The 26,172-nt window shown below is 42.3% G+C and overlaps 1 protein-coding gene across 8 annotated transcripts in view; it reads left to right on the top strand.

Moving 5' to 3' along the window:
* The window catches only part of SLC4A11 (solute carrier family 4 member 11), a 202,550-nt gene that overhangs the window by 108,523 nt on the left and 67,855 nt on the right, over positions 1 to 26,172 (top strand). For all 8 annotated transcript variants that reach the window (XM_061583520.1, XM_061583521.1, XM_061583517.1 and 5 more), the window contains 3 exons: positions 100 to 181; positions 21,178 to 21,301; positions 25,207 to 25,413. In XM_061583520.1, the coding sequence (XP_061439504.1) occupies positions 100 to 181; positions 21,178 to 21,301; positions 25,207 to 25,413 (413 nt within the window). The remainder of the gene's footprint in view (positions 1 to 99; positions 182 to 21,177; positions 21,302 to 25,206; positions 25,414 to 26,172) is intronic.

Below are 26,172 nucleotides of genomic sequence, written 5' to 3'. Positions count from 1 at the left end.
GAGATAATAGTTTCCAGGCAAACCGTGGCTGAATGAAGATGCAATTCCGTATATGATAGTCCTTGAATATAATTCCAAATGCCTTTTCTTTTTTTGTAGTTCACCTCTTGTCGGATACGATTCAGGGTGTCACAGCGACAGTCACTGGGGTACAGTATCAGCAGTCCTGGCTTTGTATCATGTGAGTACAGTTTGCTTTGTTGAAACTTGCCAGAACCTCTCAGTCCAAACTGCGTTTAGGCTCTGTGTTATTTGCTCTTAGTCTCCATCTTCATTTTCTCCTGTCTGTGTACGTTTCCAAGGGGAAGGACAAAAGCTCAATAGTAAAGCATCTATTTCCCATGCATCAGGTTCCTGGTTCAATCCCTGGCATCTCCAATTAGGGTTAGGAATGTCCCCGGCCTCATACCCTGGAGAGCTGCTGCCAGTCAGTGTAGACAATACTGAGCTAGCAATGGTCTGTCTTGGTATTAATTAGCTTCCTATGTGTATGGGGGGCGTTGGGGTTGGATGATAATAGACCACTACTAAATATCAATTAAAACTTGGTGTGTTCTCGACCTCTGTGCCTGCCCCCCTGCAACTGCTAGTATAATCCTCCTCTCAACTGTCCTAAATCCCCAAAGTTCCCAATCTCTTCCTTTTCTTAGTTCCCCTTGATTCTTTACTTTTACTCAGGGAAGACTAGGGATGGGATCCGTTGGCCAGTGCTGGTTCGAAAGTTTTCCATCAACCTAACAGGCTGGCATCGATTCGAGTTAGTTCTGTATCCGCTATCCTCTTTTTACCAGTACATGGCTTTTTTCACTCGGAAAAAATATCGATACTAATATTGATATTATCTGTATTTTGGTGGAAATATCGATATTTTAAAAGGAAATATCGATAAATCATAATTCTTACTATCAATGTTTTAGAGGTGTGGTTTGTTTTTTTTAAAGTCCATTTTCAAAAAGAGCTCTGAAAATTTGCTACATTAGAATCTGATCCTCAGCAATTGAGAATAAGGGCTGGTTCACACTGGAGCAGAACGCCATTTTAAAGGCGAAGCTTTTCTCATCGCGATGGAGTTTAAAGGTTCACACTTCTTACCTTATATGAGCCCTCAATCCGCTGTTTTGCGTTCATACTGAAGGGGAAGGGTTAATCTCACAGTTTCCTAATGACCATGCCCTCTTAAGGTCAAACTATCTCTTCCTCTGGTTACCTTAACAACCAAGCATGCTCAGTTTGTTCTAGAGTAAAAATAACGGAGGAGTGAGTGAGCGTGGGTTCACCAAAGCAATGGAACTAAGCGTCTACAAGCTCCTAGAGATGCGAAGCACAGACGGTTTTTCCTTCCCTTTTCGGATTAAAATTGGATTGATTTGCTTCGGATTTAAGGGAGAAAGCAGTGACTTGCCTTCTCGTGGGCTGAAACGTCATGTAAATTCAGCTAATTTAACAGGTATATGAGTAGCACCGATCTCGGAGTAAGTCCCCGTGTGAACTAGCCCTAAGCGAATTAATGAAAAATTCAGTACCAACTCCAAAATGGGTGGAATTCTAGCACATTCCTAGCGAAGGCTGGTCCCTTGGGGCAAATGAGGTGCTGCCCCACCAGCCAGCCCTCACTTCCTCTGCCTTCTTACTTACAACCAGCCCTGGGGGTTAGGGTAGGGTGGGGACGGTCAGTGTTCTCTTAGTCTCAGTGTTGCCCTTGTAGAATGCAGCAGGGAGGAAGAGGATGGGGCAAAACGAGAATTGCCTGGCTTTGCCTTTCACTGGCTCCCGGTCCATGTCCTGCTGGGCTCACTGCCTTCCACCCTCGCGGTCCTAAGGGGCACCAGCCTCTGCTGCCCCTTATGCATGGGAAGATTATAATCCCACCACCCTACACATTTTTTTAAAAGGAGAAAAAAGAAACAAAAACCAGAGCCAGGAACATTTCTGCAGGATGATGTGTTGGGAAAAGGTGGCAGCTCAGCCAAGGAGCACATGTGTCGCATGCAGAGAGCCCCAGGTTCAGCCTCCAGGCAGGGCTGGGAGACTCTGCCAGTCAGCAGCATAGACTAGCAATCCTCAAATGTCACAGTTTCATAAACCTTTAAAAAATGCTGGGGGTCTTGGCAGGCCACTTACTGAACTTTTTTTCTTCAATCAAAACCAGCCGCGTTTAATGGAAATTGTGGGCCCTGCTGAGAAGGTAATTTTGGGGGAAGAAACACCCATATGCTGAAAATGATTGTCCTTGTTAGCTTGCTTGGTAAATCTGGCACTGCTTAAAAATGCTTTTATCTCTTTTATAGAGGGTTTTTTGGGGGGGGGGCAGTGAAGCAAGTCCAGTGATACAGATATTCTGGACTGTTGTGCATCTTTTCAGTGGATCACCTGAATGGTACTGTGAACCACATCTTGAGAACAGTATCTTACTGGTGGTTAATTAAAACAAAAAACAAACCCTACGCCACACAGTGTGTAAGGACACCGTTCTTAATCATTTCCATTCACTGATTTTGGACAGTTAAAAGGCCTTAAAGTTTCGGTAATTTGTCTAAAGAAATCAGGAAAACTTCACTGTAGATATACTATTTTTTATGTGTGATGTTACAACTTTCTGCATGCGGTGCTTCGCTTTGTTGGCAAAAGTTTATTGGTGGGGGAATTAATTATTCATTGGAGCACGTTTATTTGCTTTATGAGTCCCTTGCCTGAGGTTAAAATGACACCAACTCTGTAAATATCTTTTTATTGTATTTTAAGCACATTCTAGTTAATAAAAACTTTGACCTTTTCAAGCCCTCAGGGGCATAACTTTTCTTAGAAAAGAAGAAAACTTAATGTTTTTCAAGATCTAGGCTGGTGGTTGGTTGCCTGAGTGCTCTGCTGTGAGGACAAAGAATGTGTCTGGGTCAGTTTGTATTTAATAGAATTGGGGCTAGCCGGCCTTTGTTGGGAGAGATGGAGTGAACTGAAATTTACAAGATCTTCAGGTGGAAGAGAGCAGCCAAATGGATTTTCTTGTGGGATGCTATTATAGTTTTAAGGATCTTTTTAGTGCTGCATTATGTGTTTGCTGCCCCGCGGTTCTTTTGGCAAGAAGGGTGGGAAATAAATTTAAACAACGATAATGCAAATTTACAGTCCACTCTTCATCACAATAGATCCTAGGGCAAGGTACAGAATTCAGTATTACATAAATCGGTAAACAAATGAGAGTAAGAGCAATTGAAAACTACAGAGCAGGCCATTCTCTGTCAATCAACAAATATACTAGAAAACTGCAAATGCCTGAGCAAACAGGAACATAAGGAGTAGTGTTGCCTACACTGACTGACAGTGGCTCTCCAGGGGGGACATTCCTAACCCTAACTCGAGATGCTGGACATTGAACCAGAGACCCTTTACATGCACTGTGGATGCTCCATCCCTGAGCTATGGCCCTTTCCCCTGAGAAGATAAGTCTTCACTTTCAGCTGTTGTTGCCGAGTGTGCTTCCAAGGGGAGGGCTTTCTACAAGCAAATCCCCACCAAAGAGAAACCCCTCTCTGTCCTCACTGCATAGGTCAGGCTATGGTCTGAAGGCACATGTAGCCAGCTCCCTGCTGAAGCTAAGCAGGGTCAGGTCTGGTCAGTGCCTGGATGGGAGACCGCCTGGGAACCATCTGTAAGCCGCCTTAGGTTTCAATCATGAAGAAGAAAGGCGGGGTAGAAATGTAATAAATAAATAATAATGTACATCCCCCAGCCGAAGAGTCTCCTCTGAAGATCTAAGACAAGTGTGGGGAACTTGTAGTTCCACAGATGTTGTTGGACACTGGTCTTGACATTGGTAACCTCAAGGCTGGAATTCTACAGTGCACGTTATGAGGGGCTTAACCTGGAAGCTGCAGAACGATGGTATCCCATCAACACCAGATAGTACCTCTGCTGAAGGAGCTGCTGAGGCTGTCAAAATGCTCCCAGGCACTTTTTTTTTTGGTTTTGCTTTTGGCATTTAAACTACTTGGGGCCAGGTTACCTAAGGAACCTCCATAACATCTCTGCCCTGCATCTCATAACATCTTTGGCCTGCATCTGCAGTAGTAGCAGAACCATCTTTATGCCTAATACATATTTCCCCAGGCTGCATGAGGGGTACTCCACAAATCTGCATGTCCACATCATGAGGGCAGTCAAATGCTGTTCCACTGAGCTGTACCCCCAAACTAATACATTTCATTAGACAAAAAGACCAAAAACAGGATAATTTTATGGTTAATTGGATTAAGTTTGTAGAATATTTTAAGAACGTATTGGTTACCACCAAATACACATTATGGATTTGTGATGTTGGTGTAGTTCAGGACAGTCATAAAGTACAAAAATAAATTGGGCTGGTTAGTTGTCAGTATGATGTGTATAATTTGCTATTGAATAAGAGTAAGAGGAACAAGAATGTTTTTAAGGCATGTTAACAATCTGTGAATAGAGATGGGTGAAGCACACTTATTTTTGGTAAACCCTCTGGGCAATGATGTATGAAATTTCTGCTTTGGGGCTGGGAAGTGTCATAGGCTGCCTACAAAGGTCTCCCTTTTCGTAACCTCATGATGATACCCCTCAGAAGCATTTTTAGAGGTTGTTTTCAATCAAGCACTGGAAAACGTTACATTTTGCTTAAAATACTACAACCCAAAACACCCACACATCTCCTAAAATATTCCAGCCAGTCGGAAACATACTAGGGGTGTTGAAAGCTGAAAGCACCTTGGACAGCTCCCTGAAAGTTCAGACTAAAACCTGGAGCAGATTTACTGCCCCACTGACATCAGAGTCACCAGTCTCCACTGGGTGTATGCCCATAATTCTTTCTTTCTTTCTTTCTTTCTTTCTTTCTTTCTTTCTTTCTTTCTTTCTTTCTTTCTTTCTATTTATTTATCCACTTATTTATTTATTATTTTATTTATTTATTTATTTATTTATATCCCGCCCTTTCTCCCAGCAGGAGCCCAGGGCGGCAAACAGAAGCGCTAAAAACACTTTAAAATGTCATAAAAACAGACTTTAAAATACATTAAAAGAAAACATCTTTAAAAATATTTTTTAACAAGCTTTGAAGACATCTTTAAAAAAAAAGGTAAAAAAGATATTGAAAAGCAGTTCCAACACAGACGCAGACTGGGATAAAGTCTCAACTTAAAAGGCTTGTTGAAAGAAGAAGGTCTTCAATAGGCGCCGAAAAGATAACAGAGATGGCGCCTGTCTAATATTTAAGTATATTTTATATTTTATAAGTATATTTTATATACTTATATCTCAGGCATATAATTATGTTTTGGTCAAGTCTTCAGGAGAAAATATTCCTACGCTAGGGGTAAGCATTAGACATTTTTGGCCCTGAATAAATTGGTTAGAAAACCGTGAGCACCTGACGACAACTCTGTAACAACACTATACTATAAGGCAAGGGTAGGGAACCTTGTGAGGGGTCCTTCCCTGGCTCTCCCTGTCAGGTTCCTACCTGCTCGTGGTTACTGCCTGTTTCTAGGCACCACCAGGGACTCCACCAGTCCGGACTGTCCTTTTTTATTTTTTCTCTCCCCGCTCTAGCACAGATCTCAACAGATCCCCCTGCTAGGCAACCACCAGTCACGTCCTAATACTAGTATTCCCAGAGACTCTGAATACTGGTATTGTTATTCTCTTCACCGCTGCCACCATTTGTTACAGTTCCCCTTCAGCCTTGGTCATTACCTTACCCTCCCTTCTGGTCTGTGAAACCCCAGCCAAGGATCAGGCCTTTGGTAAACCAAATTAAGTATTTATTACAGATAACAAAGCTAACAAGATTAACAAGATTTCTTCTTAAGGCACATAAGCATATGGTTTTACTCAATACTAATCCGAACTCCACCTCCCTCCTGGCAAACAACTCTCTAAACCCCACCAAGCAACCCACTCAGTTCTCTTCTCCTCCCCGATTCCACTCTCACTCTTCCTTTTATACATTCAGCCATTTTAAACACTCAGCCAATCATCTCGCATTCTACTGCCCATTCACTCCCCCTCCTCTTTCACTCCACTTACCATGTATCTTCTAAAACAACAACACTTACCATATATACATTAATATAGGAACATCACAAACCTCCAGTCCAGAGGCCAATCTTGATGATTCCTGGAACTCTTCCCCAGGCTACATCCCCTTCTCAGCCCTACCCTTTACTTGCTGTGCTTCACACCCTCTTGAGTGCCGTTGCCTGGCCGGAATGTGTCCTTGGAATGTGGTATTTTTAAGGCTTCTAGCTTGCCTGGAGGGAGGCTACAGGTGGGTGCATGAAGTTGCATTCATTGCTCCACCCACTTTTGTTGGCTCTGGCCACATCCATTACTGGCGTGTGGCCCTTGGAAGTTTGCCCGCAAGGGATTATGGCCCTCAGGATGAAAATGTTCCCCACTCTATCTATAAGGCAATTGTCCTCATATAAATCTCTCTCTCTCGCCATAGGAGACATTTGCTGAAACGATTAATAATACACCTCTTTATCTGTCTTCCCATATTTTGAAATGTGGGAGATTTTCTTGGAGCAAATGTTCAAATTAACTAAACGCTGCCATCAATTCCTAAGTTCCCTTTTGCAGAAGGCAGCTGTGAGAAGTGAGCAACACAGAGCACCTGAGTACAGTAGGGCCCCGCTTACTGGCGCTTCGCATTCCGGCATTCCGCTAATGCGGCAGCGGGAAATTCCCCTTTTTAAAGCTGATTTAGCAATCTTACGACATTTTCACGTCATTTTCGCGTGATGGCCCCATTATAGTCTATGGGTCCCGCTTTACAGCGATTTCCGCTTTACGGCGGGGGCCTGGTCCCTAACCCGCCATATAAGTGGGGCCTTACTGTAATGCTTCCTTCTGTAACAGCCTTGACCAACCTGGTGCCTTTCGGATGTTTTGGACTTCAATTCCCATCGGCCATGAATGAATTGGCCATGCTTGCTGGGGCTGATGGAAGGTACAGTCCAAAACATTTGGCGGCCCCCAATTGGCGGAGGCTCTCCTATAGCAAGCAGGGCTCAAGAAAAAAGTTTCTACCCAAATATGCCTGGTAGTAGCATGGACAGTTTTCTTAATCCCCCCCTTTTGCATGTCTGATTTTAATCAGAGCAAGAGCATGTACTTTCTTCGGACAGCAGTGGATAAGTTAATTACACTCCTGACTATTACGAAGCTTTATTCCCCCTGTATCTTTTTTCCTGAGTTTTAGAAAAGCTTTTAATAGCACAGGGATTTTTATAAATACGGGGCATAAACAGCAGAAATGTGAAGGCACTAGCAACTTGTCAGATGAAATAAAAGCTCACCTCTATTTTTAAAGACAGGAGGAGGAAGGGTCCAAAATGTGTGTGTCCCAGCCCTTGGCGTTAATATAATGCATCATCCTTCTTGGGTTTCCTACAAACTTTGAGTGTTGATCTGCTTTGTTTAAAAATTCATTGCGTTATCATCTCTGCTGTCGGCAAAGGGGAGTGTAAGACTGAAAGAGGCCAGCCTGGTGCATAGTGAGAGCATTATATTAATTGATTAGACCACAAATGAGAGGAGGAGGTCTTTTGTGGCATGAAAAATCAAAGCCACCAAAAAGGGAAACTATTAAGATCTGGTTTAAATCCTCCCACCACAAGCAGCTGAAGGACTAAAAAAAGAGGGGGGGAATCATCTTTGCCCCACAGCCTTTCTTTCTAAGCCCATCTATGAAAAGCTGCAGCTGACACAGATTTCTTTAGAGAATTGTATCTGTAGAAAACTGACTCGCCAATATAAATGACTTCAGCTTAGCTGTCTGTCTGTCTGTCTGTCTGTCTCTCTCTCTCTCCTTAAGATATACATACTCTCAAAATATTCCTCTGAATTCTTCCATAGCAGTCATTGGCATTCAGATGCCCCAAATGGAAAACTGTCCAAGAAATCAGTCTAATTTTTTTTTGCATATTGTGGCATTCATCCCTGATTTGTTTGCGGCGATATTAGACGACGTTGGCTATTTAATGCACATTTACTCTGATTTGTTCGTAGGGAAGTTAGATGATGTTGCATCAAAGCAAGTGTTACTCCACATGTTCCAGTCCATTTTCATGTAACTTTTCTTATCACAGAATGTCTGGTTTTTGGGGAAGCAGGTTTGATGTGCAAGGCCTTCCAATCAACTATTAACTGTGCAACCTGAATTTGCCGGCATGGGGTTGAATCCCACCTAAATGGGAGCACCTAAATGGCCTGTGAAACTAGAGCATTCTGTCAGTTGACTGTGACATTACCTTTCCTTACACATTTACACGGATGGGAATGAGGACCCTCCCAGATGCTGTTGGACTCCCACTCCTGCTATTCCTGACCATTGGCAGTGTTGCGTGGGCCCGGTGGGCGCCAACAACTTTTGAAGGACCAGTTTCTCTCATCCATGCTTTATTTTTGAAGATATTTGACGAAGATGTTTTTCTCTTGACTAAGACACATTCCTTGCTTGGGGGAAAAAACCTCACAGCTTAAATGTTCATATAAATTGTGTCTTTATAAATTGCACCACTGGCTGCCCCATGTCAGTGGGGCAGTGGAATCTGGTCCGGGTTTTAGTCTGAACTTCTAAGACGCTGTCCAGGGTGCAAAGCGTTGGACACAACTTATTCAGCACCATGTATCATTTTAGACTGATATCCATCTTTCTAACATCAGTGGAGGATCAGTTATTCAAGTGGATGAGTTGTTTGATCATGTTGTTATTATTTTTTATGTACTAAAAATATTTTAGAAATGCATAGACCATCCTTCATCGATGCTGTTGCCATGGTGGGGTACAAAATGAAGTAAAATGCACAACCAAATTATTGAACCGATACTAAAAAAAAGCTCATTGAAACAAGCACACATAATCACAGATGGAGGCAGCAAAGTAGCAGCAGGTCAGCCTGTCCGCCTAAAATGCCTAAACAAATAAAGTTTTAACTCTATGCCAAAATAAGTGTCAGCTCTTACTGTATTTATAAAGGGAGGGCATTCCACAAATGGGGTGCTATCGTGGCAAAGGCTCTATCCCACATCGCCACAGAGTGAGCTTCTCTTAACATTGGGACACTGAGCAGAGCCTCTTCGAAGCAGACAGGGGATTGCATTCTGCAGTCCAAAGGTGGAGCAAAAAAGTACCAGGATCAATCCCTGGCATCTCCAAGTAGGGCCTGTCTGAAGCCCGGGAGGGGGGGCACTACCAGTCAGGGAAGACAAAACTGAGCTATGTGGACTAATAGTTTGACTCCCTATATGTTGCAATTTATGTATTTTGGCTTTTGGTGGTTTTGAAGGATCTGCAAATAGTCACTGCTGCTTCAGGGTGAGGTATGGCCCCACCCAGCTTCAGGTGTCCCAGTTTGATGGAAGTGATATTTTCTACCTCCATGCATGGAGAAATTTCCGTCTCCTGTACTCGGTGAATTATTGAGCCTTTTTGTTGTTATGCGCCTTCAAGTCAATTACGACTTATGGCGACCCTATGGATCAGTGACCTCCAACAGCATCTATCATGAACCACGGTAAGATCCCAACAGCTCCTCGGATCTTGTCTGAAAAGCTCCTTAGGGTTCCAGAGGCACCTGCTTACTCAAAGTGTTATGAGGCTATGAGTGTTATGGTGTGTGTGTGAGAAGAGGAGCAGTTTAGCTCTATTTTTTTTATTTAGCGGAGACCTTGCTGATTGTGTGACCATCGTTGGATGCAGTTGTGTTGATCAGAGGCTGAATTCAAGCACGTTAGAGCATCCCTTCTTCTTTGCCTTAGTTCAAGCCCAGGCTGCTGCTCCCAACATGGGGTTGCAATTAGGGGCAAGGAAGAAATTTGATTTTGTTTGCATTTTAAGGAGAAGTTTCCTGATTCATGCTTCTCAAACCAATATGCAAACTTATTTTTATTTATTTATTTATTTATTAAATTTATACCCCGCCTTATGGCCAAAACTTAAGCACAGTTACCCTTCAAAATTCTCTGAATTTTGTGATGCATTTCTCCAGCCAACCAGTGTATAAAGTATGCATAGAAATGTGCGGATTAGTGAAGATAATATACAGCAGTGCATCATATTAGAGAAACTTGCTTGCAAAGTATGAATAAGAGTCAAAACTGCATACAAAAATGTGTATAATAGGAGAAATTCCCATTAAATTGCTGGTGAATTTTCATGAGGATTTTTTTTTTTAATTGCAAATTGGTGCGAAAATGTGGAGAACTGAATTTAAGATTGGGAAAATGGCAAACTGAGAGAAACTAAACTTGACACATTTGCCCATCTCTAGGTGCAACCTGGTCAGTGCTGGTGAGATGTATGAAATACTATTAAGTGGACCACTTGCGTTCGGAGATTAACCCCCTGATAACCGATCAGTTGTATTAGCTCTGTAGTTGGCTTTTTTAAAAAACTGCATCATTCATACTTCTTCACAGAAGGTTTTTTTTTTTACTTCAGGCAAGAGATTACCCAGCCTTTCCCAACCTGGTGCCCTCCAACTCCCCCCAGCCCCAGCCAGCCTATAATGCAAAGCATCTGGAGGGCACCAGGTTGGTGAAAGCTGGACTAGACAGAGTGGAGAATCATGCTCCTGCAGCATTCACTGCTAGTTGTTGGAGACCAGATTTGCAAAGCTGAGATTCTGGGAATCTTAATATTCTGCCTTGAGACAGCCCAGAAACGACAAGCAACAACTTGGTTGCTTGCTTTTTGTAGCAGATGGTGGCAGACTTCTCTGTTTCTGTGATTGTGGCTCACATGTTGTCCGCACCAGAAATAAGCAAACAGTGACAATCCAGAATGTGCTTGTTTACTTTTTTTCTATTTTCAGAAAATTCTGCCTCCTTTCCTTTGCCAAAAGTCAAAAGCTATGATGAAAAGAGCTGTCTCCTTCTGTTGCAATTATTAGGCACGTGAAGGGGAGAGAAATCTTCATTTAATTTTATAAAGCTACATAGCTGCTAGAAAGGAGGCAAAAATAGCCTCCAGCGAACTAAGCCTTCAGCAAACTGTGCAACAACGTTGCACATTTGCTGATTACTGTAATCTGCAAATGAAGTTGTCCTTGTTGGAAACCTGGATGATCAGTGATGCATAGGCAACGGGCTACTTTTTGGAACAAGGAACAGAGTTACTGGAGCCAGCAATCGCAGCAACTTTGCAGAGCAGCATTTGAAATTGGCAAATTACCATTGAGCTATAATATGAACAGTTCATCTTCATATGACACATTTTCCCACCTCCTCTTGAGCCCTAAATGTGCTGAGGAGAGCTGAAATATGTCTGCAAGTGATTTAAAAGTAATTTTCTCCCTGGACTGAAGGCTGCTTTTTTTGTCATTTGTGGCCTGAATTACTGTGGCGAGTCCAGGTCATTTGAAAATGCAGGTATTTTTAAAGGCTCTGCCCTAGAAGTACGCAGCCAGGGTTGTCCGTTTCCCTTCTTTTCTCTTACACTGGCTGTTTTCTGAGAGCTGCTGAATTCCTTTCTTTTTTTTCTTCTCTCCCCTCCCCCACAACTATGTGTAAAGCTGTTTGCATTAAGGCGGGAATGGGGACTCTGTGGCCCTCCAGGTGTTGTTGGATTACAACTCCCATCATCCCTGTCCATTGGTCATGCTGGCTTCAGCTGACAGCAGCTGGATTCCAACAACATCTGGAGGACCACAGATGTTCCCCTTCTGTGCATTAAGGCAAATGCATCAAGACAGGTAATTGTTGTAGTTATGTGCCTTCAAGTCGATTACGACTTATGGCGACCCTATGAATCAGTGACCTCCAATAGTATCTTGTCATGAACCACCCTGTTCAGATCTTGTAAGTTCAGGTCTGTAGCTTCCTTTATGGAATCAATCCATCTCTTGTTTGGTCTTCCTCTTTTTCTACTCCCTTCTGTTTTTCCCAGCGTTATTGTCTTTTCTTTATTCATGTATTTATGTTTGTTAGACAACTGGTGTAGCACAGTGGGGAGGAGAGCCTGGCTCGGAGTCCAGAGTCTGTGAGTTCAAATCCCCGCTCGTGTCTCCTGGGTGGCAAGGGCCAGCTAAAGATCACCCCCACATGGGAGTGGCTCAGGAGTTACATGCCCTGCCACCTGTGCAGCCGTGGGCAAGCTGCATAGTCCCAAGGATCCCAGTTGCCTCCCAGCTGGCAGTTGCGGACAAGGAAGGGGCTGGCTTGTGCAGCTGTGGCAAGCTGAGCAGGCCCTAGCTGCTGGGGAGGACTAGCCTCAGAGGGAGGCAATGATAAACCCCCTGTGAATACCCCTTACCATGAAATCCCTATTCATAGGGTAGCCATAAGTCGGGATTGACTTGAAGGCAGTCCATTTCCATTTTCAATTACATTTGTTGATTGTAGTATTATCCTGTTTTCAACCAAGTCTGGCTTACAATTAAAATTGTTGTGGTTATTTATTAAATTTATATCCCGTCCTTCCTGCCAGTAGGAGCCCAAATGAACAAAAATACTCTAAAACATCTTAAAAACAGACTTTAAAATATATTAAAACAAAACAGCTTGGCAGGCAAACAGAACAGGGCCTTCTCAGCGGCGGCCTCTCAGTTAATGAACTCTGTTCTGTGTGAAGTTAAGCAGGTTCTCTTGAGGCCTTTAACTGGGCCTTAACGACCTATGTCAGCCTTCATCAACCTTCGTTTTCACAGTTATGGTGGCAGGGGCTTAGTACAAAATGTCTGGAGGCATCTGGCTGGTAAAGACTGGCCTATCTTTTTACTGCTTTCAGTGGCTAGTCTGTGGCTTGGTTTTTGGGACAACCATGTTGCTTTTATGCTGGTTTTAATAGCATTTTATATACTGTTTGAAAGGTCTGTTTTTCTGTGGTTTTTAAAAGGTATCATGGTTTATTTGTTGGTATACATTTTTGTAAGCCAGTCTGTTTGTTTGAAAAGCAGTCTGTCTGCTTTTAAAATAAAACCCATAATGCTGGGGCATTTCGGACCAGGTCAGCAAAGCTGCACCACTTGTGTTCAGCTGCCTTCTGGCTACTTCTTCCTGAATTCCAGTTTGCTTGGCACATCGATACACTTCCTTGTGTGCCTCTTAAGAGCTCTTTTAGCCTATAACACAGGACTGTATAAGAAAAACCCTACTACACCAGAGCAAGGCTCCATTTGGTCCAGCCCCCTGCTTTGAACCGTGGCCAGTCAGAAGCTTCCAGTAAACCCTCAGGCAGGCAGAAAGGTAACAGCCCTCTCATTTTGTACATATTCACAAATATACTGCCTCTGAATCTGTAAGTTCCACTTCGTTTTCATTGCTAGCGCCCTCTTATCACTTTGTCTAATCCCCTTTTAAAGTTAGTGCAGACTGCAGCAGCCAGATTCATGGCAGGGGTGAGACCCTTTCAGCATATAACACCTCTGCTCAGCGGTGTGCACTGCTTGCCAGTTTGTCACTGGGCCAAGTTCAAGGTGCTTCTTATTGTTATATAAAGCCCTGAACAGTTTGGGGTCAGTTTACTAGCGGGATTGCCTTGCCCCATATGTGCCCACTCGACCGCTTCGATATGCAGAACTGGCACTGTTATAGGTTCCACATAATATTTGTTCTACACCTGTATTGTTCTTTTAGTGTGGCAGCACCTATTTTTTGGAACCGTGTCTATTGATGTCAGGCAGGTGCCTTTGCTGTCTTCTTTTCGGCGCCCGCTTAAAATTATTCTTGTTTAGGCGCAAGCCTATCCACACACATAGATGCGGATGCTTTTCAGTCTTTTTAGTCTCTTGCTGTTTTAATTGTTTTCAAGTATTTTTAATTACTTGTTTTTAACTGTTGTGATTGATCATTTTAATGTTTTCTGTAAACCGCTCAGAGGTTCTCTACAATCAAGCAGTATATAAATTTTGTTAAATAAATAAGATAAATAAATAAAGCCATCCCCAGTTAGTTGTCCTCACCACATCTTATTTATTTAGTATTTATTAAATTTATATCCTGCCCTTCCTCCCAGAACAAGCCCAATGCGGCACTTGAGACAATGAGTTCCATAAATTAATTATGCACTGTGTGAAGTACTTTATGACAGCACATTCCATAATTCTATACAAACCTGTTCCAAGAGAGAATCATTCCTCATCCTTGCTTTGTTAAAGAATAGCTTGCTTTGATCTGGCCTGCACGTGTATACAAAGAGAGAGGGAAGGGCCTCTCTGGGTCACTGACTCTGGACGAATCATGCCATGCCTCACTTAGAGATCTGGTCTGAGGCAATATGATATCCATTTGGACCACCAGCTGTTGCTTTAGTTACTCTCAGCATGTGGAAGTTTTTTTTCTGTTCAGATACACTGCTGTCCCTTTATTGACATTTTGGCAGGACAATGAGTTATGTCAGTATTTCATTGCTGGGTATTGTTGTAAAGTGATTGTCCCACCAGAAAAATTCCATACACTGTCTGAGAATTCATTTGGGGTTTTGTTTTTTTTTTGGCTCTAGTAGTTGTGGATTCTTTCTTTTTGGATGTTATTTCCTGTTCTTACAAAAAAAAAAAAGAAATCAAAAGCAAGTTAAGCACCTGTGTCCCTTGCCCCCGTTCACCGCGCCCCTCTCAGGGATATCTTTGTGAAGCTGGCCAACTGTTTGTGTGTTAAGAGTCTGTGTTTTTTCCAGAGCCCTCACCCCACCAGCAGCATCAGTTGTTCTGGTTAGGTTGTATTGACCAAGCGCTTCCCACAGTTTATTTGTAATAACGTCACAAAGTCACTTGTGTGACATTGCAGTCCATAGAATGAATCACTGAACTTAAAAAGAGTCTGCTTGAGTCAGGCCAGTGGCCCATCTAGTCCAGCATCCTGTTCTCACAGTGGCCCGTGGGAAGCCTGCAAGCAGGACCTTGAGTGCAAGAGCACTTTCCCCTCTTGCAGTTTCCAGAAAGGGGCATTCAGAAGCATGCTGCCTCCTTCTGTGGAGGCAGATCATAGCCATCGTGGCTAGTAGCCTTTGATACCATTATCTTCCATGAATTTGTCCAATCCTCTTTTAAAGCCATACAAGTTGGTGGCCATCTCTGTAGGCACGCCTCAGAGGGCTTATTAAGTCCTATAAATCCTTCAACTGCTTGGGACCACGTTACCTGAAAAGCTGAACTTCTCTATTACGGGCCTCCTTGGGTTCCACAGTCTTCCAGAGATGCTCTTCTCTCAATACTGCCAACATCCAAAGTATGTTCGGCAGGAACTAAAGAGAGGAGCCTTCTCAATGGCTGCCCCGAGACTCTGGAAGGGAGCCCCCTCTCCCACCTCTCTGATATCCTTCTGCCAACAGGTGTAGACCTTTTTTATTTAGATGAGTCTTGTTTTTTCCATTACTCTGTTTTTAAATAGGCTTTTAACTGGCCTCTGTTTTATAGCTTTCCAGTTTTATTGCTTTTTCTGGGTGTTTTTTATTTGTACATGTTGTGATTTGCTCTTGTTGTTTCATCATTTAGTTATTTATTGCAGAGTGGGATGTGTGGAAAGGCAGGATCTAAATGTGATATTTAGATAGATAGGTAAGGGCCAGCATGGTATAGTGGGCAGTGATTGATCTGGACTAGGGGACACCTGATTCAAATCCTAGGTCAGCTGTGAGGCTTGGGATCACCGATTCATAGCTTGGGTCAACTGGTCCAAAGTCACACATGCAAGCCATAAGGTGGTTTGGGATCACTTGGACCAACCTAGTCATCCCTCTGCCGGCCATATTTCCTCTTTGTATTTTCAGCGTGATTTGGCTCATCAAAGAGGCCTTGGCTTAATTGCCAACCAGATGGGAATGTCCCATGACAATGTCAGATCCAGTGGACGGAGATCATGACCTACCCATTAGGAACGAAGCAGCAATCTGACAAACAAAGATTCCAAAGCAGACTCACCTGATTTGATCCATGCGAATCATGACCTAGATTGGATCATGGGTCTACTTCAGAATCTGCAGAATCCATGTAAATACTCAGGGCAACCATACAGTTCTCCCTGAGAGCGATGGAAGACAATCAAGTCCTGTTGTTTGCATATGAAGCATGCAGTGGGAAGGAGCTCCACATATTAGCCACTCTAGGCTGTAGTCAGCTTTTACAAGTTTAAAGGTCAAAAATCCTTTTTAGAAGAATAGTCCCCCTCAGACCCCCTTGTAAGTGTTTTAATTATTTTGTTATTTATTATTTGATATTTCCAGATTTTTAAGGATTTCCCCTTTAACGGGTCTGTTTATTCCTGCCTACAGATCTGTCATCAGTGTGGATGTCTAGAACAGGGTTCTTGCAAGGAGAAAATTAGATAGCCCTCCATGTCTGCCACCCTGAAAAGCAGGAATGCAAATGTGAGCAATTCACTAATACAAATTAGACATCCATACAAATAATTCTGGGTAGTACCTTATTATGTAATCAAACCATTGTTCATTACCACTCCGGTCTAGATTAGAGGTTGTGCGTGATGGCATTTCTGTTCATTGCCATGGTAAAGATAATTATTGTTCCTAGTTAGAAATCCTTTAGTTATGAATTGTCTTTTAATGATGCCTCTCAAAACCCCCTTTTTAAGATACAATGCAAGTATTCTATTTATTTTCAACATGTGTGATTGCTTTAGTCGTGTGTATTTTGTGAGTTGACAGAACTCAAGTCCATTGTCACTTCTTCATTTCCCCGCATAGCGCACACAGACAGCGCTCAACTATTTTTCCCTTCGGCCTAAACAACCTAGAGCTTTGAATTTGCCTCACAGCCAAGAAATGCCTAAGTGACTTGAGGCAGTTGTCCGCTAAGAAGATTTCCAGGCTTCCCTTTAGTGAAGGTTGAGTAGGCCAAGATGGCTGGCAGGATAATCATTGTGAGCTGCTTGTCACATTGTCATGGGAAATGGTTGGGAGGTCAATTCCAGCCAAGCCTTCTTGTTAACATGCAAAAAGGGAAAGTGGGAGATTGTTTGGTGCTGGGATTGTTAAGAGTGTTACAGAAAGTTAAAGCTTTAGGAGGCTTCTTCCGCCAGCCTCTTTATGGACTACATTCAGAGTCCTTTAAATCAGTGTTGGCCCTCTGGATGTTACTGAACTACAACTCCCACCGGGCAGCTAATGTTTCCATGTCAGTGGGGCTGTAGAATTCACTCGGAGTTTTAGTCTGAACTTTAAAGGAGCTATCCAAGGTGCTGCAGGGGCCTCAGAACCAAAAGAAAGTGAGGTATAAAGCATGATCAATAAAACAAACACAAAAAGTATTACCGTCGTTTTCCTCTCCCCTTTTTCCGAACTCCCAGAAATGTTCCAGTCACTGTATTTAAACGTTTAAAAATGAAAAGGCTTGGCTCGTTGAATACACAGAACAAAATGCCAAATTGCATTACATTACAGTACATTAGCTGCTCACCTCTTAGTTCATGCACTTTAGCTCTGCCGCTGAATATGTATGAGAGTAAAATGGTCTACAAAGCTAAACGATTTGACAGATACTCCTAATAGTCCTAGAAACTGAACTGTCTGTTTATCTGGTGCATTTTATTGCAATAAACACGAATATGTACAAGAGGGTGTAAGTGCAATTAAAATTAAGCACGTTTATGATTGCAAGGAATTGAATTTAACATCTTGGAGTAAATTATATTCAAGTTTGTTTGTTTGTTCTGTGCAATGGAGGAATTTCACAGTAGATTTTCCACCTGTATTGATGTATTATTATCTCCAGGTTAAAGTCTTCAAACTACTCCACTAAGAGCCATTTCATGCACTCCGTGTTTGTCATGCCCTGCACACCTAGTGTGGAGCTGTGGCCAGTGTTCATTCCTGATCTCCTTGACATGTACACTGTGTAATAATGTGCATGTCATGAGTGCATACATTTTGCATGTGTGATGTGGCTCTAAGAAGCATTAAATACAAATTGGCTGATTCTATTTAATGGTACAGAGAAAGTTTTCTATTGTGGGGAAACATTTTGTTGATGCGCTTCAGCCAGCCATAGAACGCTCAGCAAGACCTCAGATGCGAAGCAGGAATTGCAAGGATGAATAAACAGCAGGAAGGCGGCCCTCAAGGTATACAGCACCCAGATCATTTAGGGCTTCAAAATTAAGAACCGGTATCTTGAACGGAGTCCAGAAATTAACCCAAGTAGATCAAATAGGATCAGAGTTGTGTAATCTGTTCATAGGGATGGGGGGATTCAATTCAATTTCTTTTTAGAGGTAAACCTACCTAATTTGCACTTATGCATACAGCCATCCCTCAAAATTCACACTTCTCCAAATTTTGTAATGCAGTTCTCCAGCCTAATAATGCACTAAAAATACATATAGTAGGGTAAAAGGCATATAGTAGTGAAATTAACCTATAAAATGCATTGTGTCAGGGGAAATAGCTTTGCAAAAAATGCTGATGAATTTTCATGAGGACTTTTTCTTAAAAAAATAAAATCTCAAACTGAACTTAAGACTGTAAAAATGAGAAATGGCGAGAAACTGAAACTGGCATCCCTGTCTCTTCATTCTGGCCTAGACCATAGGCTGGCAGCAGCATTTTCAACCAGTTGAAGTTTCTGGATGCATTTTCATGATTCTGAAGCACTTTTCCTTTTAAAAGACCCCCCATAAATGAACCTCATCCTCCCAGAAAGCTTAGTTTTATCAATAATAATTCAAGTGATGGTGGTGGAGTCTTGCACCTTCCTCCCTGGAGACAGAATTGCTAGGGCACCACCACAATCTTCCTTGATTTCTGGCCAAAGGTAGACAGGAGAAGGCACTTGTCTGTGCAGGGAAGCCTTCAGTTGGTATGTATTTTCGTTAGCTTTGACAAGGGGATATCCAGACTGTAGGTTAGGTTTGGAGTTTCTCTTAGAGAGCAGGGTCATTTAGAAAGTTCAGTAAGATAGAAAGCAACAAAGACAGAGCATGTGGGAGAAATGAAATCTTTTGCGTGCTGGAGAAACTGAACATGTCTTTTGCAACACAATGGAAATGAGCTTGGCCAACAGCACCATTGTTTTGGTTCTCAGGGCTGTTTTACTTTGCATAAATCAAGCAACTTAACTATCAAGGTGTCGATCCAAAAGTATTTCATTCACCATTCAGTAACTCCCATATGGATTCACTTACATGCTAATGAAATGCACCTGTGTGGAAGAAATTAATTCAGTCCTTTCAGACTCCGTCCAATTCTCGGGGAAGCTTGCTCTGGGCAATCCCGCTCAGGATGTTTACAGAAGGGATGATAAAGAAAAATGTGTGCAAGGAAAAGGAAGAGCAAGTTTGGGTCCAAATACTGGAGCCCCCACCCAACTCCTTTAATCAGTGGTCATTATTTGAATGGCTGGCTGATGCATTACTTTTCAGACATAAACGCCAATGCCTTTTTGAACATGTGATTTCAGATTAGGGGGGAAATGGCTGTTGAGGAGTGTGGTAATTATCCTGTGAACATAAAGAAGAGGGGAAGGAGGAATCCACAAAATTGTCTTGTAGCCTGGCTTCTTAGTTTAATGTAATTAATGCAATGGAAACGGACTTCCTTCAAGTCGATCCTGACTTATGGCGACACTATGAATAGGGATTTCATGGCAAGTGGTATTCAGAGGGGGTTTACCATTGCCTCCCTCTGAGGCTAGTCCTCCCCAGCTGGCTAGGGCCTGATCAGCTTGCCACAGCTGCACAAGCCAGCCCCTTCCTTGTCCACAACTGCCAGCTGGGGGGGGCAACTGGGCTCCTTGGGACTCTGCAGCTTGCCCACGGCTGCACAGATGGCAGGGCACATAACCCCTGAGCCACTCCCTGTGGGGGTGATCTCTAGCTGGCCCGTGACACCCAGGAGACACAAGTGGGGATTTGAACTCGCAGACTCTGGACTTCCAGCCAGACTCTCCTCCCCACTGCGCTATACCATCTGTTTTAATGTAATGAATAGGACTTTCATATAATTTTTTTCCTGAATGTGATAAACGGGCACTTGGACTTAATCTGTCGTTCTTACCCTAGCTTTATTTCACTCAAATGCTGAAATCTGGAATTTAAAATTTTGAGAAATCTTGCTGTGTGGACTTTAGAAATGATGGAAATTGTTGGGATCCTGCAACAAAATCTTGTGCTGTGCCTTCTTTCCTAATAGTGTTCCTGTCCCAGGTTCAACGCAGCCATCCCCTCTGAGCTTGGCATTCCTCTCTCCCCCATTTTCTTGTTTTACTTCTTCAGCTGACACTCTAAGGCCAATGAGGACTGAACTGAGATTTTTAAAAAATAAACAGCCTTCTAAAAATAAGACCTTGGAACTTACGTAAACTGCGGGGATCCCCCAAGTATGCCACTACCTCCCTCAGGTTTCTCAGTGGCCCATGTGACTCAGCTTCTGTCAGCACTCACCACCTGTGTTCGCTATTAGAGAGAACAATGGGAAAAACATAGAGAATTTGAATGTCCTTTAATATTCTTTCTTGGTTCTAATTCTTTAGAAGTTTTTTTTTAAAAGCCACCATATTTTCAAGCAACGTCTAGAAAACTTCTCTTAAAAGAGTGATGAAATACTCAGGGTTTTTTTTTATCCTGGCCTTAAAGAAAAAATAACCCCACATCAGTTACTATGAGTACAAGATGACAAAAAGTATATCAACTTTTATGCCTGTTTAATGACTGTCCAGGGAGACTGAAATGATCTCCCACTGGAGTGTAATGAAGGGAGTTAGTTACCCACAAGTTCGTATTTGCTTGTTTTATTACGTTTATGTCCCACCTTTCCTTCAAGGAGCTCATATTCTTCCATGAATCACTTCTTAAGGTGTTCTAGCATATCTAGTCTGTGACTATTTCATGCAGCTCCTTCAAACAAATATGAATTTAACACATGTGAGGGGAACCTTTCGCCCTCCAGATGTTGCTGAACTGCAACTCCCGTCAACTCCAGCGAGTATGGCCAATGACCAGGGACGATGGGGAGCTGTTGTTCTGCAACATCTGGAGGACCAAAGGTTTCCTACACCTGATTTAACACCTACTCTGCATTAGCAGATGTGCACTTTTTGAGGCCTTTCTTCTTCTGTCCTGCAAGTTACTAGTCCATATGTGTTCCTTCATTAGCCATCTGTGACAGCAGGCTCCTACTGCCCTTCCTTGTGAAGCTGCTTGCTTTTGCTGAAGACAAATGTATTGTTTCCTCTGCTGATCTAATCCTGTCTTGTTTGACAGTTGCACTATAAAATCCCTTCAGCGCCGTCATGTTTGCATCAGCCGCCTCGAAAGGCCTCAGAACTGGGGGGAGAACTCCTGCGAAGTGAGATTCGTCATACTGGTGCTTGCTCCTCCGAAAATGGTAGGCTTTCCTCCTCTGTCGACTTAGGTTTGGAATCTTCCTGAAGCAGAAGGCTGGCTGTTACTTTTGTTTACAACATGATTTTTTTTTTAAAAAAATGCACCTTTTCCCTTACTCTTTGATAGGCATTTTTAATTTTTTTTATATAACAATTTAACAAAGGAAGGAAAGATAAAAAGAAAAACCAAGAAATGGGGAGAGAATGTTTTTAAGGTGAAGGGAAAAAAACAAAACACATCAGCTCACATTAAGATACAACAAGCATCAAAGCATCCATGTTAATTTAAACATATAAATCTATTATTATTTAAACATTATAATCTTTATATATACATTATAAAAAAATTAAACATATAGATCTATTATTATTATTATTATTATTATTATTATTATTATTATTATTATTATTATTAGTTTATCAGCCACTTGTTACCCGAAGGTCTCCAAGTGACTTATAACAATATAAGCTATCCAGATAAGTATCCACATGAAATTGATGTTTGTGAGAAATATGTTCAAATGCAGTAAGGGCAATTAGGTCCTCAGACAATTGCATAATAGATGGTAAGTATTAATCCTTTCAGGCTCAAAGTATAAGTCTCTTGGTGACCATAATGGCTCGCAAAATCCACTTCTCCTGCCATTAATCTCAAAACTACAGGAATATGAAATTATAATATGTATGAATGTATGTAATATGTAAAAAAACCCACAACCTTCAAACAAATTGGGATTTCAACGTTCCACAGCACAGAATAACATGAGTTAGTTGTACAAAACAATTTTTTATCACGGACATCAAAATTCCATCAAAAAAGAAATGTTTTATAAAACAACTTTATATCATGAATATGAACAAATTAAAACTGACATAATTTCAAATGCACATTTGGGGGAAAAAATCAAATCAGCATAAATGTAACTAAAGCAAACGTGTTTTGACCAGAGGTCTTCTTCAGAGATCTACTACAGTTGGAATGTGTTTGGTTTACTTTATATTTATTAGGTTGATGTGATTTTTTTCACAAATTATTCATTCCGTAAAGTTGTTTTTAATACTATTCTGTTTTGTGGAATATTGATGTTCAGATCCCAATTTAATTGAATTTTTGTTTGTTTGTTGGGTTTGTGTATGATATGTATGTATATATTTTTTCCACTATGGGGATGGGGGAACAGTGGCCTGTTCAGATGTTGCTGGACTCCCAGCTCCCATAATCCATGACCCTTGGCCATGCTGGCCAGGTATGACAGGAGTGTTGTTGTGTAAATTTGTACATTTGTTAAGCAGAGAACAACAGCGGTCTGAAATAAATGCCTGTGTGCCAGTGTGTGTGTTTACCTAAGTAGCAGGCTTTTACCCTGCATTGAGATCACTGAGACTTAAGATTTAGTAAAATAAGAAAACCTACTTTATTTATAGAAATACATAGTAGATAGAAAGGCATACCTAGTTCTAACTAACTAACTAAGTTAGAGGCGCAATGCCCCGGTTTGGGAGTTGCCCTCACGGCTAGGAGAGAGAGAGAGCAGAGACAAAGGTGTCTCTTCTCTCTCGGACAGTCGGAGAAGAGAAGAGAGGAGAGGGCAGAAGGAGGAGGGGCAGATAAGTTTCCCTAAGCATATCAGTCTGCGAAGGAAGGAAGGAAGTCAGAGCATCACAGGTAAAGGTAGTCAAGTCTAGGCATCTGGAGGACCCTAACTCTATCTCCCTTCTGGAACATAAACAAAAGACCAAAACAGGAGTTGCTCTTGCCCCACTTCCAACAAGGAGCTGGAGTCCATCAACATCTGAAGGGCTGCAGGTGTCGTATCTTCTCTTCTAAAAAGTCCAAGGTCCTAGACCTATGCGAACCTTTCTCTGAAGCAATATGTAGAGTGAGATGGGACTGTACCAGTGGATATAGTGGTAATTTTTGAATCTCATTGTCTACAGTTTTTAAAAAGAACACCCTCCCTCAATTATTTCATCATGAGTTAGGTTTAGCAAAACACTCTCCCCAACGCGTTATATCACTACATGCAAAGATCTTTTTATGTCTGGGGACATTCCAAAATATGATATATATATATGCATATCCCACACATGCAGTCTGAAGCGTAATACAACTTAGGAACTGAGCACCTTAAAAATAAATTACCTAGAGAAACCTCTTTACCTATATAGACTTGCCTGTTCGCTAGGATTGAGAGATCAGGCCCGCCTGTTCAAATCCCTGTTGGAACAACTGAAGGGCTTTCCTACTGTGGCTCCCAGCTTTGAAACCAACTCCTCCCACTGCAATGTAAGACAAGCACCAGCCGTGACTGGTTGTGGATTAAAGACCCATCTTTTTTTACCCAAGCATTTGCTGGTTGTTCATATCAACCTTTTATTATTTGTAGCTGCTGTGGATACTGTACTATGGCTCTAATGTGCTTTTATGTAGATTGGCTTATATTGTTTGTAAGCCACCCTGGAATTTCATACCATTATTCAATAAATAAATTAAATAAATAAATGGCGCTCCTGGTTTGCAGCTGGCAGTGTTGGAAACCAGCTTAGATGGTTTTGAGGCAAATTCATGTAAGAAAAGTCTTATTAATAGCTGCTAATCATGATGGTCATATGGAACCTCCAGGTTGAGAGGCAGTCTACCTCTGAATGCTAGTTATTATTATTATTATTTTAAATATTTATACCCCGCCCTTTCTCAAAAGACTCAGGGCGGCTTACAATTAAAACATAATTAGACTAAAAAACCATCAAAACAAGAATCAAAACAAGAATACAATTAAACAGTTAAAATTACATTAAATCCTAAATAGATTAAAAAATGATAAACATTATTAATTAAAAGCCCATCTAAACAAAACAGTCTTCAACTGGGTACGAAAAGACGATAACGAGGGAGCCGTACGAACCTCATTGGGGAGAGAGTTCCATAATCTAGGGGCAGCCACTGAGAAGGCCCTATGCTGTGGCTGCGCAAGAAAAACTTGCGAAGAAGATGGAATAGAGAGAAGAGTCTCACCAGATGATCTCAAAGGCCGAGCAGGTTCATAAGGGGAGATAGGATCTAACAGATAGCCTGGACCTAAGCCGTGTAGGGCTTTATAGGTCAAAACCAGCACTTTGAATTGTGCCCGGAAACAAATTGGCAGCCAGTGGAGCTGGTACAATAGAGGGGTTGTACGTTCTCTAAGTCCAGCACCAGTTAACATTCTGGCTGCAGCTCTTTGTACCAATTTAAGTTTCCGAGCAGTCTTCAAGGGCAGCCCCACATAGAGCGTGTTACAGTAGTCTAATCGGGATGTAACTAGTGCATGTGTCACCATAGTCAAGTCTGACAAATCAAGGAACGGGCGCAGCTGGCGTATCAATCTTAATTGAGCAAAAGCACTCCCTGCTACAGCAGAGGCCTGAGCCTCCAGGCTCAAAGCCGAGTCCAGGAGTACTCCCAAGCTGCGGACCTGTGCAGGGGAGTGGGCTTTTACCTTCATGCCCTACTTTCCCGATGCATCTGGTGGACTTACTGTGGGAAGCAGGATGTGGGACTAGATGGACCATTGGTCTGATCTAGCTCGTCTTTCACCACCCCCTGATTTGCCCTGTGGGAGGAAGGGTGGGATATAAATTTAACCATCATGTGTAAGAAGGCTTTTATTCTTATTTTAAAGGCTGTATATTTGAAGCAACACTTGGTGTGATTCACCTCTGGCTGAAGTAGCAGGTTCCTGTTGGTTTATTGCAGCTGGATTGTCCCAGTATTTGATGGATGATATTCCTGAGGATTTCATTAAGGCCACTTTTCTCTGATTGTATTTAAATACCACATCCAAAATCAGCGAGGAGATAACATAAAACGCAAGCTTGGTATATTTGGTATCCCAGAATAATAACAGACACCTTGTTTTCCCCTCAGAAAAGTACTAAAACTGCAACAGAAGTGGGGCGGACTTTTGCCACAATGTTCTCCGATATAACCTTCCGGCAGAAACTTCTAGAAACAAAAACAGAAGAAGAGTTCAAAGAGGCTTTGGTCCATCAGCGTCACCTGCTGACAGTTGTGAACCAGAGGCCTTCAGCAGTGGCAGACGGCCACAAAGCACACAGCCACAAGCCCCTCAAGGTACGTGTGTTAAAAACCTACACAGTGCATTCCCCACTGTTTCAAATGAATCTTGTAAATAGATGGCTACTGCATGCCTATCCAAGGAGGTCAGGTCTGGGCAAATCCGGCTGGCAAGTTAGGCATTCTCTCATCCTGAGTTGGCAGAGCACATCTGGCCCTCAAAGTATTATAGAGCCAACGTATGAAGAGAAGTCCCACCACAAAACGTTCGGGACTTTTTAGGTGAGAGAAAAGCAAGTTAAATGGGGCGGGTGGTATGATAGAGGTGTATCAAATTTTGCATAGTCTGGAGAGAGCGGATAGATAAAATTATGCAGGTAAATAAAAGGGTGAGTAAGTGTAAAAAGGGCAAGTGAAAAAAAGAAGCCTAAACCAATTCCAACACAGATGGAGACTGGCTAGATCCAGGCACCTGACACTGCTTGGGGTCCAGAAAAATAATTGGGGGGTAGGTATCAGCAATGGACCCTGGCAGGGCACTGGTGGTCTGGCAGCTGTCCAAGCATACCAGGTGCTGATGCCAGTCCTTGATGCATCCACACAAATTCACAGGTCATTAATATATGTACTGCAGGAGTACCTACAGCAGAGTGATAGAACACATGCCTTGCATGCATAAGGTCCCAGGATCCATCCACAGAATCTACCTGCTTAAAGGATCTCGGAGCTGAGTAAGACAAGCCTCCTGCTTAAGATCTTAGAGAGCCACTGCCAGTCAGAGCAGAACAAATTAGTTAGATGAGCCAGTGGCCTTGA

Source organism: Rhineura floridana, chromosome 9, assembly GCF_030035675.1.
Source record: "Rhineura floridana isolate rRhiFlo1 chromosome 9, rRhiFlo1.hap2, whole genome shotgun sequence".
Lineage (NCBI taxonomy): Eukaryota > Metazoa > Chordata > Lepidosauria > Squamata > Rhineuridae > Rhineura > Rhineura floridana.
The sequence above is the reverse complement of the archived record's forward strand: the minus strand, read 5'-3'. Positions and strand labels throughout refer to the sequence as shown.